General features: G+C 45.7%; 1 protein-coding gene across 1 annotated transcript in view; it reads left to right on the forward strand.

The window, feature by feature from the left end:
* The window catches only part of LOC146968871 (uncharacterized), a 216,141-nt gene that overhangs the window by 96,507 nt on the left and 102,590 nt on the right, over positions 1-17,044 (forward strand). Inside the window, exon 12 of the mRNA XM_085759323.1 lies at positions 11,422-11,725. Within this exon, the coding sequence (XP_085615449.1) occupies positions 11,422-11,725 (304 nt within the window). The remainder of the gene's footprint in view (positions 1-11,421; positions 11,726-17,044) is intronic.

The raw sequence follows: 17,044 nt of genomic DNA on the forward strand, positions 1-17,044 counted from the left end.
TGTTGCGCTAATGCTAACTCTGTAATTCTTGCTGACAAGCTGTCAGGTGGACAGGATTGGTTCCTCAGGTCTGTGGTGTACGAGCAGGGGCGCCGACAAAAATAACATTGGGCCCCCCTGCACAGCTGTTATCACAACATCTGTAGGACCTAACTGACCTATTAAAAGCTTTTCATAGCTCCAGCTTTGAAGGCTTGCAAATGCCTTGCTTCTTGTGGTCCAATACCACCAGTACAATATATTGCCACTAGTGAGTTGTACATGCCACAGTCTGCAGTATGCAATTCACTATTTCATAACTGAAAAATTCAGGAGTAAAGGACCTCTGTGGGGGTGGGTCTGGGGGCATCACCCACTTTAGAAAAATGTAATATGTAAAATGTATTCTGGTGTACTCTGAGAAGAACATAAAGGGAAAAGACAACATTTGCTTCACTTAGGGCGCACTCACACTAGGGCCAGTTGATCCGTGCCGTGCTGAAGCCCGAATGCCCCCCCTCCCCTGTCCCCCGCTGGCCCGCACTCACACTACCTCGAACCCAAGTGTGCTCAAGCACGGTTGCCTCCGACACAAACGTCATCACGAGAGAACCTCGGCGGGGCAACTGCCTGGTCAGGGCAACCACCAGCACCTACGCCAGTGCCACGACCACAGTCCATGACTTCATCAAAGAGGGATGCGCCTGCAGGGCTACCAGGCGTGGCAGCTTCCTCCTGCAGAACAGTGGGTGGGGAAGGGGAGAGGAGGTTTCTAGACGGGCCCTCCAAGGGAAAAGCAACCGGCAGATTGTAGCGCCGCAGCCTGTCATAGTGGACGGTCTGCAGCGGGGGCTCCTCCCCGAATGGGCTACTAATCTGATAGGTGACTCCAACCTCATCATCCCTGTCCATTCGCCGTTGCACCAAGTAAGGTCCCTTCCAGTGGGGAGCCAGTTTACGGCGACTCTCTGTGGGGTCATTCAACCACACAAGGTCCCCAACCTCGTATGGTTCGTGCCTCAACCTGGCATCATAGAAAGTCTTTTGCCTTCTGCTTGCCACAATGTTGTTTTCCTTTGTCTGATCAAAAGCGGTGTCCAAGCGCCTGAGGAGAGAACTAGCAAAGTCCTCCGGGGACCCATCTACCGGCCTGCCTTGCATCAGCGGGCCCAGCACCACATCCACCGGCGTCCGGGCCTCCCTGCCGTGTGTGAGGAAGTAAGGCGTGAACCCGGTGCTGGAGTGTACACTGGTGTTGTATGCAAAGGCAACCTGCAACAAGAAAGAGTCCCACTCTCCCTCACATGACAAGAGTGTTTTAGCTAACTGGTCAATAAGTGTTCTATTAAACCTTTCTACCATCCCGTCAGACTTTGGATTGTATGGAGTGGTATGAGTTTTCTTTACCCCCAGCAGCCTGCACAAATGTTTCACCATCTCTGATTCAAACTGCCTCCCCATATCTGTGTGCAGCGTTTCCATCACACCATGTTCCAAAATGTAGTTCTGAAAGAGACACTCAGCCACCGTGGTGGCTTTTTGATCAGCGATGGCATACAGGTTAACAAACTTAGTGAAATAGTCCTCAACAACCAAAACATACCGGTTGCCCTTGGAAGTGACCGGCAACTCCAGTATGTCGGCTGCGACACGTTGGAAAGGTCTCTCTGCCTGTGAAGTCCTCATAGGGGCATGATGTCGAGGAACAGGGGACTTCCTCCTTTGACAGGCGTAACACTGATCACACCAAGCTTTAACATCACCATACATAGTGGGCCAATAACAAACACCCCGGGCACGTGCCAAGACCCGTTCATATGCAAGGTGAGCCGTCAAAGGTGTGCCATGCAGGTGTCTGAGGACCTCGGGGACCAAGACAGCAGGGACCACCACTTGTGTTGTTTGCCCCCCCTCAGACAGCCACACAACCCTGCACAACAGTCCATCAACGAAGGTCAGTCGGGGAAACTCGTGCCACAGTCTCTTTAAACCTCGACCAGCATCCTTCAGCCGTCGCGCTTCACTCCTCCGAACATGCCGCTCCAAAGCATCCACACGAGTACCGCTAGCCGCCGCTAACAGGGCCGACTGAAAAAAGTTCAGTAATTGCCGAAAGAGAAATTGCTCCAAAAGCCAGGACTCACTCCAATTACCGCTGCCACCAATGTAGCGTTCCGAAGTGTATGGGGCTTCTAAAGTCACTCTTTTCTGCTGACAAAAACTCACGAACATAATACTCTTTGGAGCTGAGCAACACACTCCGTTTATTTACCTTTCACACCCGTGAACTCTGAGACAATAACACTGTCGCCTCTCTCTGACGTCACAACCGCGCCCCACTCTCACAGTAGTGGTACTGGCTGTGTGTGGTTTGAAGGTTGTTTCAAATAATGTGGGTTTGAGTGAACATCTTTGATGATTAAATACATATTGCTGCTTAATATGTTTTATGTATGGCATTATTACAGTAGGCTAATGATTAGCCGCTAATCTTCCATTTGGACAGTGACAAATAAAACCTTGAAGCAAGAAGATTTTGTTGGAGAACTGACATTGATATACAGTAATGCAGTAACGGTTGTAAACCATTGTACGGTTTAGTTTTAATATTTTGCCGTTCAAAAGCAAGCTAAACAAAGTCTTTTCCATCATCTCTTCGTATAGCCTACCCTGCTAGAAAAACCAGCATGGAAATGCTGCTGGTCTATGCTGTTTGTTTGTTTTTAGCAGCAGCCAAAACCCACTTCTTTCTCAGGTCTTTCTTTCGGAAACTCGTGGAAATGCAAGTACGGCTGTTTTTGTCTAGAATTTGTACACTGAGGTACGCACATGGATGTATTATATTACGCAGCAGAAGCTTTTATTTTTGGATTCAGCCATTGTGCTTCCGCGACCGGAAGTAGTTTTACCCTGTAACGGAAACCGGAAGTACCTAAACCCGGAAGTCGTGAAATAGGCCTATCAGCGCTTCCAGATTTCAACCGGTAGTCATGGAGACATGACGCTCTCCAAGTTTGGTCCCGAGTGACAAAAAGCAGGTGTGAAAGCAACCGCACTAACTGAAAAAATGAAACAATGTATCATTTTAACATTTGGTGCGCACTGGGTGCGCACTAAACATGTGTGAACACCCTGAGAAGCACCGGTTAAGTAGGAGGCTGGTGGCTTGATGGATGGCAGCTGTGGAGCAGCACAGGAGCTCCTAATCTGAAAATCAAGCACAGAGAGAGACTAGGGGGCAGTTGGTGTGACAAGATGAAACATAATGTAAATATCCTGCGTAGTTCGCCTCCTCTGTGATCCTCTGATCAGAGCAGTGTCCCTAGCAACGGTGTGTTTTACTGCAAGGGATTTTGGGGCTGCTGTCAGTCAGGGGCCCTCGGAATTGTCCTAACCTTTCCCCCTGTACTGCACGGCTATGTGTGAGTCTGTGTTGGTGAGACTGTTTCACTGAAGCTCCAGGTCAAACACTCTTCATCAGAGTCTGAGGGCCTGTCCCAATATGCACACTCGATCACACTTACACACTTGGGCACTTGGCGTGCGCGTTCATGGGTTTAGTGTCAGTGCGCAAGTGTGTCCCATTTCTCCAACGACCGAAAGTGCAATGCGCTTGATTTGCACTTTACCCACACTTAAGGTAAGACCGCATCCGAGCGGTATTTGGCCAAGTATAAATCCCACAATGCACCACGGTGAAGTCCGCCGTCACCGGGAGCCACAAGTCACGTTCAGGAAATGCGATTGAATTACGTAATCTCAATAAAATGAAATTAACTTTCTATCTCATAATTATGACTTTTTAATGTCATATTTTATATTCATTATGCTCTGTTCATGTTTTTATTTTATGTTTAAAATGTTTATGTTTTCATTTTTCTTGTTTGTTTTATTTACCTACAGAGTTGGGCTTACACATTTATGATCTGAATCTTGCGCATAGAGACACTTTTGGAGTAGATGAGACTGTGATCCAGCAGTAGGTCTACTGTTGATTAAAACTGTTGTTGTGTGTCGTAGTTGTGCTAGTGTGCGCAATGGCACAGGCTGCACTTGTCAAGTGTGTCCCGATTGCTTTTAAATATCCCTCCACACGCTTGGCCACTTAGTACATGCTTGCACACTATATGCAAATATACGTTCCGCCAGCAAAACGTCACCAAAATGTGTGCGTAACCAAGCGCACTGAGCCAAGTGTGGAGAAATGGGACAGGCCCTGATTATCCTCTGGTTTCTGGCTCACCTCTGTCTGTGTCCTCAGTTTCCCAGCATGCCTCAGCTATGGAGACATATGAGGGGGTGGAGTCTGTCCTGCTGCCCTGTGAATTTTCTACGTTTTACCTGAAAGAGCCTTCAGTGGTGTGGAGCCGCTCCGACCTCCGTCCTTCAACCGTCCACCAGCGTCAGCCGGACGGAGACGAACTCAGAGACCAGAACCAGGACTACAGAGGACGGACGTCCATGAGGACTGACGCTCTGAGGACCGGAGACCTCAGCCTCACTCTGAGGAGACCCACCACCAGAGACAGTGGCAACTACACCTGCATCCTCAGAGAGAGCGGGCAAGAGGAGAGGCAGAGTCAAGTTACACTGCAGGTCAAAGGTCAGAGGACATGGACTCATCAGAAATGTGTTTTAATGTTTCACATTATTGTTTATAGTGATATTTTAATCTCATGTTGTTGTTTGTGTCGACTACAGAACGTCCTGTGGACCAGGACCTCGTTTTCTTTGGTGTCTGTTGTCTCCTGTTCTCACTGGTTTATGCTGCTCTGCTGATTTATGAAGTGTACAAATGGAAGAGGGACGAAGAAGGTAGGGTGTGTGTGTGTGTGTGTGTCACAGCTGTAGACTGAGGTCAGAGTTCAACTCTGCTGTGAATCGACCAGAAATATTGTTTTATTGTTTATTAATATTTGTTTGTGTCGTCTACAGAACGTCTTCCAGTTTGGAAGTTGCTTGCCATGGTTGCCATGGTTCTCCTGTTTGCAGCTGTTGCTGCTGTTTTCTTTGCCTTTCATTATGAAGTGCTTGAGAAACCAGGGGGTATGTAGTGTGTGTGTGTGTGTGTGTGCGCGTGCGCGCTGCTGTGATGAGACACATGACCAAGGCTTTGAGTCTCTGTTTGTTCTGGATCATTCAAGTCACTTCACTGTCGACTGACAACAACACTAACCTCTGATCTCATGTTGTTTGTGACAGATACAGAACCTGCTTTTGTCTGGGCCCTTGGTCTACTGGGTCTGCTGTTTATCCTGACTCTCCTGGGCAGTGGTGTTTTTGTTGGTCTCAGAATATATAAAGAAATGAAGAACAGAGGAGGTTTGTGTGTTTGTGAGTCACAGGTCAGAGGTCAGAGGTCAGAACAGAATTGAACTCACCTGTGAATAAATCAAAAATGTTGTTTTATTGTTTATTAAAGGTACAATATGTAAGAAATCTAAAGCAACTGGCTGTAAAATCGTCCTAATATGTAACAGAGACACAGGAATTATGTTCATATAACATACTGAACTCACCAACAACAATCCTACAGCCAAGATATTCGCATTCAAATTTTTTTTTTGCAGACCGCAAATCATGTTTATGTTTTGAATTTCTATGGTTGGCATGTGTCGCCATCCAGCGCTTTCTCCCAGTCACAGCCTCAGTGGCAATTCAGCCTCCGGGTTGCCAGTTAGCTTCCACTGAGCTGCAACTACGGCTGGGAGATAAAATGAGATAGTGAAAAAAAGATTGTTTTCTATTATCGGTTATTATGGTCATATTTCCTTGATATCACACGGTAGAAATAAGCGGCTTGTCTCTCTGCCGTTCAATACACAGCTTGCTGTTGTGAGTGTAATAGTTGTCTGCGTTGTGTTGTTTATTTGCAAGAAGGACCAACACTCTCTTAGCTTCAGGGCTGGACTTTTATTGCCTAACATGCACTAAGGCTCCTGTAGATGCGGATTTACAGTGTGTGTGTGTGTTTGTGTGTGTGTCTATGTCAGCGCTGCACACACAGACACACAGCGTCGGAGCAGTAATGTAACGATAACTTGCAGATCACCCGAGTGACGTGAACTCCGCTCGTAGTTACTGTGAGTCAGAGCAATAAAACAGTGAGGTTGTTGATGAATATTTAGCTTTTTACTCTGCTTTGAGACTTTGAGACTGACTGAGTGAGCAGAGCAGGTTAGCGCGTCGCTGTCTGGCAACCTGGAGTCTGGTGGGTAGGGGAGGGGGGACAACGCGCTGCTGTGTTTTGAATTTGACTGCAGCAACAATTTTGGCCACATTCTTACATATTGTACCTTTAATGTTTATCATGTTGTTGTTGATTGTGTCGACTACAGGACGTCATCAAGGCTGGGTCGTGGTTCTCCTGGTTCTCCTGGTTCTCCTGGTTCTCTTGTCTGCTGCTGCTGTTGTTGTTTTAAGTGTCGCTCTTTACAAAGGGATTAAGAACATGGAAGGTGTGTTTGTGTCCGTCCGTCCCTCTCTCCCTTCACTGATGTGGAGGCGACTTCAGTTCTGTGCAGGATCGTTGTTGTGCTTCTCCAGTGTCTGGTCTGGCTCCTGTGGTGGAGACCACAGTGATGGAGCAGTAGTAAAGCTGCAGGTGGAGGACCAGACTCCTGTGTGAACCCACCAGGTGTCAGCAGAGACTCTGCTCATCAGCACACTGACCTTCTTCAGAGAGAGGAAGCTCCTCCTGGTTCATCTTCTCCTCTGGTTTCCACCGATAGATATAGTATATACTGACTAGATGCCGCGTTCTGCTTCTCAGCATACGTCAATAGCGCCACCATCTTGGTCCGGGGTTCTGACCATAGACATAATATACGTCTGACAAGCAGTCAGACCAGGTCAGACCCTGTAGAACAAATTTCAGTGTATTTATGCATGTGGGTGTGTGTCTGAGTATCTAAGTGTATGTTTAATACATTAAAAAAAAAAATTATAAAAATTTTTCAAATTTTTTTTGTTGTTGTTGTATCATAAATAGATGTCTGACATTTATAATAAACCAAACAGCTTGAAAATCGGTTGAATATTCAGTGAGTTATGGCGATTTTAATGGTTGATAGACGTCTGCCTCTGTTGACTAGTGCAGTAAGTAGACACGGCTTCCCCCGGACCAAGATGGCGGCCGCGTTGACGCATTCCACTCAATAGAGTTGCCTGGGAACGCGGCATCTAGTCAGTATATATATCTATGGTTTCCACCTCCAGCTGCTCTTTCACTCTGATTGGCTGCAGCTCCTCACTTCCTCCTCCTCCTCAGCTGCTCCGTCCTGGACTGACGTCCTCGTGGTCTCGGTCCAGGACGTCTTGTGCACTTTACATTGAAGGTTGAACAATAGTGGATTTTTAAAGGCTGATGTAGTAACGATAGTTTGGAGCAGGAAAAAGCCGACAGCTGATTAATCAGCCGATATGAAAGAATTGACAAGTTTCTCACTGTCATCTGTTTGTTTTAAATGGGAGCAAAATTTTAAAAAATGAACATTATGTTGTATTGAGAAGAACTTCAAACAAGAAACTAAGACCATGAACTGATCAGGAAACATTTGTTAGAGTGATTTTCTAATAGACTTCTATACTAACTGACTCCATTATAGCACCAAAGGAGTCTCCCCCTAATGGTCATTTAAGAGAAAACAGGTTTAAGGCACTTTTGCATTGGCTTCACAGACATTAGACTATCAGCTGATGTTCCTGCCAATAACCACAGTTTATAATAAATCCCATCTGTGTCTCTGCTTAACTCTGTGGACGTGAGGACGTCACTGATCCATGTTCCTGTCTCTGTCCTCAGTGTCCTGGCATGGAGACACTGTGGAGGTCTACAGTGAGTGGTCTGTCCTGCTGCCCTGTGAGGACTCTCCTTTACCCAGAAACCCCACAGTGATGTGGAGCCGCCACGACCTCCGTCCTCCAACCGTCCACCAGAGAAACCAGCTGGGTGACGACCTCACAGACCAGAACCAGGTTTACCGCAGCAGAACGTCCATGAAGACTGAGGCTCTGACCACTGGAGACCTCAGTCTCACTCTGAGTGATCTCAGCCTCTCTGACAGCGGAAACTACACCTGCATCATCTCAGCGTTTGGAAATGAACGAACAGTGAGAGACATACAGCTGAAGGTCAAAGGTCAGCAACAGACATAGGGTTGCCACCCTGTGAAAAAAAGGGACACTCAACCAAATGTTTGGAGGGGGGGGGGGTATTCCAATTTTGTAAATGTACAGTATTTACATTCTACATTACTTTTTTTTTTTTTCATTTTGTTGTATTAAAGGGATAGTTCACCCAAAATTGAAATTTCACTCATTATCTACTCGTCAAATTTGGACGAACTGGGAAGAGGAGCTTCCGTTACAAAACAAGCTTGAAATATAGATTCATTTAATTTTTTGGGGGACAATTTCACATTTCGGGGCTTCAATACAAGACGGACATTACATACGAGCAGCATGGAGGTATTTGGATATTTTTTGGTGTGTCTTTTTGTTACGAAGACAGTTGGTATCCATTTGCAACCATTATATGGACATGCACTGCTACGCCGAGACCCCCTGTAACTCAGAGAAGCCACGGAGGACTCTGAAACTTCTCCCAGCCCTTAGTCGACATGAGAGTTAGTAGATAATGAGTGAAATTTCAATTTTGGGTGAATTATCCCTTTAACACAATTCAAATCTGCTTGAAATAGGCATAGGCATATATCCTATGTGCAGAGGCTGTTACATATGCACATGTCAAAGGTATATTGTGTAGGAATTACTCCCATCTAGCGTTGCGGTTGTATATCGCAAGAGACTCACTCGTATTTTTCATGCTGCATTCACGTGAAATTGGGCAGACCGCAGACGGACAACAGCTGCAACATGTAACGGCATAAACAAGCCTCTATGTAAACAAGTGGCCCGTCAGCACGAGGCAAAACAATACATGTGACGATATGTTGTCATGGCGATGTCGTATTGTTTACCTGACCCACTTTTTACCGGCTTTCTCTCGACTTCTGTGACTAAAATGACATCCGGTTTGTTACCGACGGCCGTCTGCCCGACTGCAGGTGAATGCAGCATCAGTGTAACGCTCCATTCCTCCTCACTGCGTTACCGCGGTGACTTTTCACAGACGCCACCTCGACCTGAACCGACAGCTCCGGTGTCTCCGGTGAGTTTCCGTGGTTTCCTACCGTCACGCTGCCACTGAACGTAAAAACATGGCGACACAACATGTCAGCCACCACCGAGCTTACCCGCTCCATGTAGATATGAATGATATGAACGGCAAATTCAGAGCTGAAAGGAACACTTCAGTTTGTTGATGGGGGTAATTGTTGATGAATGAAAAACAGACTTTTGAATGAAATAATCGATTTTCGTGAATAGATAACAGGAGAAGTTACATAATGTCCCTTTAATGATTCCTCACAATAATTATTAAGAGTGATTTACCATGGTTAAACGCATGTACATCAAATTAAAATGCATCTGCACATAATAACCTAAAAATAATCTAATAATAAAAACACTGTGCTAACATTCAGACCAGTTCATTGAGAGACCAGCTGCACATTACGTTAGCCTACCACTGAGGAGCTTAGTCACTCCTCAGTTGCTAACCTCCTTACGTAGTCTGATTGGACAAGTTGATAGGCTTTGTTGTAATAATAATAATAATAATAATAGGCAATAATAATATAAAATCAGCCCAGTGTGATACGAGTAGAGTTTTTTTTTCATGTTGTCCGTTCATTATCAATCAAACAGGTGGTGAATGAGAAATCCGCAGCACTAGTCCAATGCGTCCGTGCAAGAGCGTAGAACAGCAATGGATAGAATGTGTTCTATAGATATACTATACTATGTTCTCTCTGCTTTGGAGGAGTTTCATGGTGACATGCTATAAACCAAATTAAGTTTTTTATATTTTCCCCATAAAATGGGACAAACTGTGTCCAGGGCGAGATTTATTTTTCCCCGCGACAGCTGATGAAAAAAGAGAACAATTCCGGGAAAAACAGGACGGGTGGCAACACTAAACACACACCAACACCTACAGTACAGGATACAGGTCAGAGGTCAAAGGTCAGAGCTGTAGATACAGGTCTGAGTCAGATCTGGTTGGAATTGGACCAGGTTCACAGAGGTCACGTAAAGGTCATGTTGTTGTTTATGTTCATCTCATCCACAGAAATGTTCTCTGTCGATGCTGAAGTCATCATTTTCCTTGGTCTCATGGTTCTACTGGCTGTTGTTCTTGTTGTCATCTTGTGCTTTGAAAAAGGTAGGATGTTTTTTGTGTGTGTGTGTGACACTACAGATCTTTTATTGTGAAAATCTTCCATTATTTGTTGAGAGGACAGACACCAGGAACAGCTGCACACAGTCATCCATTGTTTATTTTAACTTCCTGTTTCCTGTAGAGTTGAACTCTGGGTAAAATGAGTGAGGACTTCCTGTCCAGCTGTCTCTGCTGTGACGTCCTCTGTGTCCTGACCAAACCAAACACTGATCCTGAACAATAGTGATCAGTACTGATCAATATCATCAGCACCGTCCCAGACTTTTACTTTGACAGGATCAACTTTATTGATCCAAAGCAGCGTTGACAGATTCACAGACTGAGACACTTTGATGTGATGGATGTTTGTGTGTCAGTGTTTTGTTCTGAGGTTGGACATGAGTGTGAGACACTGAGGACGGACACAGGAGAAGTCTTCTTCTCTTCAGTGGACAGTTTTCATCCACATGTCAACATGACAGAGAAAAGACTGAGAGGAGACAAAACTAAACTCTGATCATGTCCAACACCTTCAACATCTGGTTTGACTTCCTCCATGTGTCCACTGTCCCTCTGGTCTGGTTCTGTCCTTCAGGTTTCTCTACAGCTCTGTGATGCTTCAGTAAAGAGATTAAAACCTGCTGCTGCTGCCTGATGACATCCACCTGTTGTCTCTCAGTCCAACAGGTGGAGGTGAAGGTGGAGGAGGGGGCGGAGTCTGTCCAGCTGCCCTTCAAGACCACAGCTGGTCTGTCTGAAGACGTCAGAGTGGAGTGGACGGATGGAGACAACAGCAAGGTCCATGTGTATGAGAGCGGTCCTAAAGGACAGGACCTGGTTTACAGAGGACGAGCAGAGATGAATGAAGACCTTCTGAGGACTGGAGACCTCAGTCTGACCCTGAAACATCCCACAGAGAGAGACGGAGGAGAATATACCTGCAGAGTCTACAACAAGGACGGAGACTTACTGAGAAGGACAGTAGTGACTCTCAAGATCAAAGGTCAGAGTTGTTTGTTTGTCTCTGGTTTTGCTTTTTGTCAAAGATAAAACAGTTGAAATCAGTAGATTCAGGTCAGAGATTAAAACCTGCTGCTGCTGCCTGATGACATCATCATGTGGTTTGTTGTCTCTCAGTCCAACAGGTGGAAGTGGAGGTGGAGGAGGGGGCGGAGTCTGTCCAGCTGCCCTTCAAGATCACAGCTGGTCTGTCTGAAGACGTCAGAGTGGAGTGGACGGACAGAGACAACAGGAAGGTCCATGTGTATGAGAACGGTCCTAAAGAACAGCACCAGGTTTACAGAGGACGAACAGAGATGAATGCAGACCTGCTGAGGACTGGAGACCTCAGTCTGACCCTGAAACACCCCACAGGGAGAGATGGAGGAGGATACACCTGCAGAGTCTACAACAAGGACGGAGACTTACTGAGAGAGACAGAAGTGACTCTCAAGGTCAAAGGTCAGAGTTGTTTGTTTGTCTCTGGTTTTGTTTTTTGTCAAAGATGAAACAGTTGAAATCAGTAGATTCAGGTTAGAGATTGAAACCTGCATGCTGCTGCTGCTGTCTGATGACATCATCATGTGGTTTGTTGTCTCTCAGGCCAACAGGTGGAGGTGAAGAAGGGGGCGGAGTCTGTCCAGCTGCCCTTCGAGACCACAGCTGTTCTGTCTGAAGACGTCAGAGTGGAGTGGACGGACAGAAACTACAGGAAGGTCCATGTGTATGAGAACGGTCCTAAAGGACAGGACCTGGTTTACAGAGGACGAACAGAGATGACTGGAGACCTGCTGAGGACTGGAGACCTCAGTCTGACCCTGAAACACCCCAGAGAGAGAGACAGAGGAGAATACATCTGCAGAGTCTACAACACGGATGGAGACGTACTGAGAGAGAAAACTGTGAATCTCATCGTGCCTTCACGCATTTAAGATGATAAGAGCGACACGATGAAGCTTCCATCGCGTGTATCGCTCGAAGTTTAAAAATTTGAACTTTTCAAGCGACATCGCGTGACGCTGTGCCATGTCATCCAATCACGTCACCTACATAGTTACCATAGTTACGGCAGATGCACATTTCATGATGCTGATCAACCAGTCTGATTGATTATTGAAGAATCTGACTTTGGACCAGAGAGAAAATGGAGGTGAAGGAGCTGATGGAGGATGGATGGAGACAGGAGGACGTTACTGAATCTACTGACTCAAAGTCTGCAGACTCAATATTGATGAGTATTGATCATCACAATTGATCAGTACCACACATGAAAAACAAGAGAAAAGTTGAAATATCATTGAAAAATACTTCTTCATTCTCCTGCTGAGGGACAAAGTTGCGTCATGGTGACGGCCAGTTCATGGACCACAGTGATGTTGACGTGCTAGCTAGCTTGTTCAGCCTGCAGCTAAAGGCTGGAGGTTGAGCTTCAGCTCTGGTGGAGCAAAAGTTTCAGATGTGAGTTGGTTCATAGAGTTCAGCTCAGATGTGTCCTGTAGAAACAACTCTGAAGTCCAAGACTGAAGGACACAGATCGGTTCATTTCAGCACGATGGCATCAGGGACTGTAGGTGATTTTAACTCTTTGACTGCCAGCCATTCTCACAGCAGCTTCCTCCAGCTTGCCAGGCATTTTCCAGCTTTTTGACTGATTTCCGTAGACCCACCATATATTATGTACTGTTACTACATACACATTCAACCCATCAAAGGAAAGATGAGGGTCTCTAGTTTCCAGCAAAAAAACCTGTTTGTTTCTATTTTGTTCCAGTCTTGTGAAATTGGCGGTTGAATATAGGTTAGTTTAGCCCAAAATGCCATTTTGGCACCAAAATCTTGAGAAAAAGAGGTTTTTGTGTCGGCTGTCATTTTCAGGTGAACCAGTACAATTGGCTCCTTTATATTTTGCTTTAGTGATGCCTCAACATCTGTACAGTTGTTCTCTTGTAAACAACAACTAAATCAACACTGACAAATGACTTTTGATGACAACAGACAAAATATTTAGCTACTGACACACACTACTGCAGCCCTTTTTCCTTCTTTTCTTTGAGTTACAACTTTTTCTTTTCTTTTTTTTAGTGTGTGTGCGTACGTGACGTGTGCGTGTGCATATGTGTGCGTGCGTGTGTGTGTGCATGCGTGTGTGTCTGTGTGCGCGCGCGCGGATCAGTTCGACAGGTTTTTGTAGCCGAAACACGGCGCTTTAGATCAGATCCAGCTTCCTCTGGTCAGCAGGCAGCGGTCTCACTCACGCTCTTTGTCTCACACACACATCTACACACACACACACACACACACAGCAGCTCTGGCTGACATGCCCCCTGAACCCACAGCCACAGACATGTGCGCTCACAACAGACACTCCCACCATCTTTAGCTCTCCTCTCGTCACGTTCGCCGGCGCCGTCCGTTCCTCATCCACACTAGATCGGGGATTTTCAAGCTGCTATCTGAGTGATTTCTCGCAAAATCTGGCGACTTTCCAAACGCTCTTGATGACTAACGACGAGCGATCAACGGGGCTGTTGTTACTAACGTTTGTGCTTTGTATCACGGAGCTGCACGGAGCTTCAACGAGCTGCCGAGCCGCCATGAGCCCCGCCGCCGCCCCCTAAGCTCTCACCGGCGGCCAGAGTGTCACGGAGCGACACTGCTGCAGTCAGAAACCCGCCCCGCTCCACGAGGGGGGAAAAACACGCTATATTTTTTATATCTCTCAATCCAAATGTGTTTTTCTGCACTTTATTTTGATGATACAAGTCTGATCTTCACAGAGGAGTAGGGCAAGACATTCAACATGGCGTTGCCATTAAAAAAACGCTAAGACGAGTTATCTCGTCTTTGGCAGACTACGCTTGGATTCGCTAAGACGAGATAACTCGTCTTTGGCAGTGAAAGAGTTAACCAGTGACGTTTAGCTCCCAGAAAGTGAATCTTTCATGCCCTGAGCTTGCCGCCACTCAGTGGCTCCGTTTTTTGTTGTTTTGGATTCTTGCTTTGGATTTTGGACTCTTGTTTTCTTTAGTTCCTGTATTATTTTGTTCTGTGTCCGTCAGATTTGTGTCTTGAGTTCCTGATTTACTTTGAAGTTCCTGCCTTGTCTTCCTGTGTTCTCCCGCCTGTTTGATTACCTCATGTGTCTCACCTGTGTCTGATTGCACCACCCATTGTCTCTTGTTGGTTCATTTGTGATTTGTCCTCGTGGTTCCATGGTGTGTTTGTTTCCTGTGTTCCTCCTGTCGTCCGGTAAAATAAAGCCTTTTGTTCATCCCTGAGAGTCTGCATTTGGGTCCTGCATGGGTCGTGTTTCTTCTAATTAATGTTGGGTTGTGGGTGTTAATGGGTGAAGAGCTGGAATGGGACTTTTTGTCTTCATCACTTCATGACTGTGCCGTAAACCTTTTAGATTCCCCTCGGCGTCAGGGGTTCAGGAAATCCACGGCTGTTTCCTTCCTTTTCCTGTAACAGCCTACTGCCTATAGACAGTTCATCCTCCGTCCTCTTATCGTTGCAGACAGACACTTAAAACAGCATAAGACCACGAGCTGTCACTTCAGCCTCCACATGAACTGCACTGCTGTGCAGAGACGGTCTTGAAAAGTGATCTCTCAAGACGTTATATTCACAAATTAAAGGTGATGAAACAAGATTTCCCCCCTCTCACCTGTCTGCCGATGCTCGTCATCCTGCTCCGACTTTTTGGTGATTTTCAGTGAAAGTCAGGCTGAGAAGGGGAGGGGTGTGGTGTGTGATTAATTATGTACAGAGACTGAATGGAGTCAATCAATCAACCACTGCAGGGAGGAAAGTCAACATTCACCGTGACAGAACCAAAAAACTAAAGCAGCAGCTCCATCCTGTCCTGAAACATGTCGCTGCTGCAGAGGAGGAGGAAACACAACAACTGTGCATCAATCACTACGTGCACAGATGTGTGATGACAGACTCAATGTGAATCAAGTGAGAGCTCTTTTTCCTTCTGTGATGAACCTCCAGTCATTCCGTGTGTTAGTTTACTTGGTAATTGACACCAAAAAAAGAAAAAAAGAAAAGAAGTGTTTGTCAACATCAGCAAACAAGTGTGGCAAGTGGAAAAGTGTTGAGTTTAGTCAGTGTCTTCCTGTCAGGTCTTGTGTCTTTTTCTGTCTTCCTTCCCTCACATCGGTGTTTGTCCCGTATAAACTGTAGATAAAGATGGACGTAGCATCCGTGAAGTCATCGCAGAGCTTCTGGAGAGCGGCTGTGAAGCTCAGAACAGACATTTCCACGATGCCACACATCACAGGTAGACCGATCAATTGGTGTGGTAAATTTACCACTGACAAGCCATTTTAGAGACACAAGTATTTGTTCTGACGTTACCACACTCAACAGGAAGAGGGCGCCATCACATGGGTACAGCCATACACTGCCCTGCAGGGAATAGGCTGATTGCGTACACCAGTCCAGAGATTTTTGAATACGCTTCACACATGTTCAGACTGATAGATGCCGATTCTTGCGTCAGATTTCTGGTGCACCCATTTTTTGAGGTATGCCCATTTTTCGCCGTACACACATTTTTTTGTTTGATAAATGAGAGACATTGCAACGGAAGGTCTGGGTAATTGTGTCCATTGTGTCGCTGAGATAATTCACATTTGAATGGGGCTCAAAATGAATGGCTGATTAATGGGCTATCGGCCTTTTCCTTCTCCAAAGTCGTTGTTACATTGACGGCCCAGCGTGAACCTCCTTTGCTGCCAGGTGTCCCTTATCCATGTGGACTCTGACCATCACTGCTGCTTTGGCAAAAAGATCAAGGCCGGATTCTTGGTGTCTGAAGTGAGAATCCTCCCGCAGGTTTTCACTCTAATCAAACACCACAGTGGCTGATTACACTCATTAGATCAACTTCATCTGGAGAACAGGGACGTCAGCAGCTGCGAGTCAGAACTGTGGGATTATACAAGAGCTGCAGAGCTTCTGAAGAGCTCCCGAAACTTTCTGTCACATTCTCACGTTGGCTCGTAGCGGCGTTTGATCTTTATCTGAGAGACTCATTAGGATGCGTTTGTTAGCAACTTTCTCACAGAACTGTGGGGTTTTGAGGTGCTGAGTTTCTAATCCGTCGTGATGGAAACATTGATGCTTTGTATGCCAGACACATTCATACAAAATACAAATCACAGTGTGTTGTGCTAATCAGCAAACTGAAGAGAGGCTGAAAAAAACACTGTTGTGTGTCCTGACAAACAGATGAGAACAGGACTACCTAACCCAAACCTCTGTCTCGACACTCAGACAATTTCAAAATAATGTCAACCAGCAAACTGTTTGAAATATTAATCATTAAATCAAATGTTTATTTATTTTAGTGTATAAAATATCACTTTATACAGTATTTACCTGTGTTGTCTGCAGAGGCGATTTTAGCGTCTGCTGGCGCCCGAAGCAAAAATCGTCAGGGGCCCTTCCAACCAGTGTTTATAACTAGTTAGTTAGCTGGTGACATGTCATCTTCATGATGGGCAGGTTTTGCTGTCTCTCGAGGTGGATGCTGAACTGATAGGACAAAAAAAACAAAAAAACACAGTTTTATTGATAACATATGCCATGCCCTCTAAAGATTCTTTATGACAATATACACTTACAGTTTTCATTGTCAGCACTTAGAGGGGGTACTTTAGCCTTCTGTTTTGCTGCTGTCAGAAACCTACAGTAAATAATAATCCTGAGGAGAGATAAGAGAGTGATTTTTAAATGTTTTCCTTGGGCATAGCTTTCATAGCACCAATA

Source organism: Trachurus japonicus, chromosome 18 (assembly GCF_045865225.1).
Source record: "Trachurus japonicus isolate A0001 chromosome 18, Traja_1.0".
NCBI classification, from domain to species: Eukaryota; Metazoa; Chordata; class Actinopteri; order Carangiformes; family Carangidae; genus Trachurus; species Trachurus japonicus.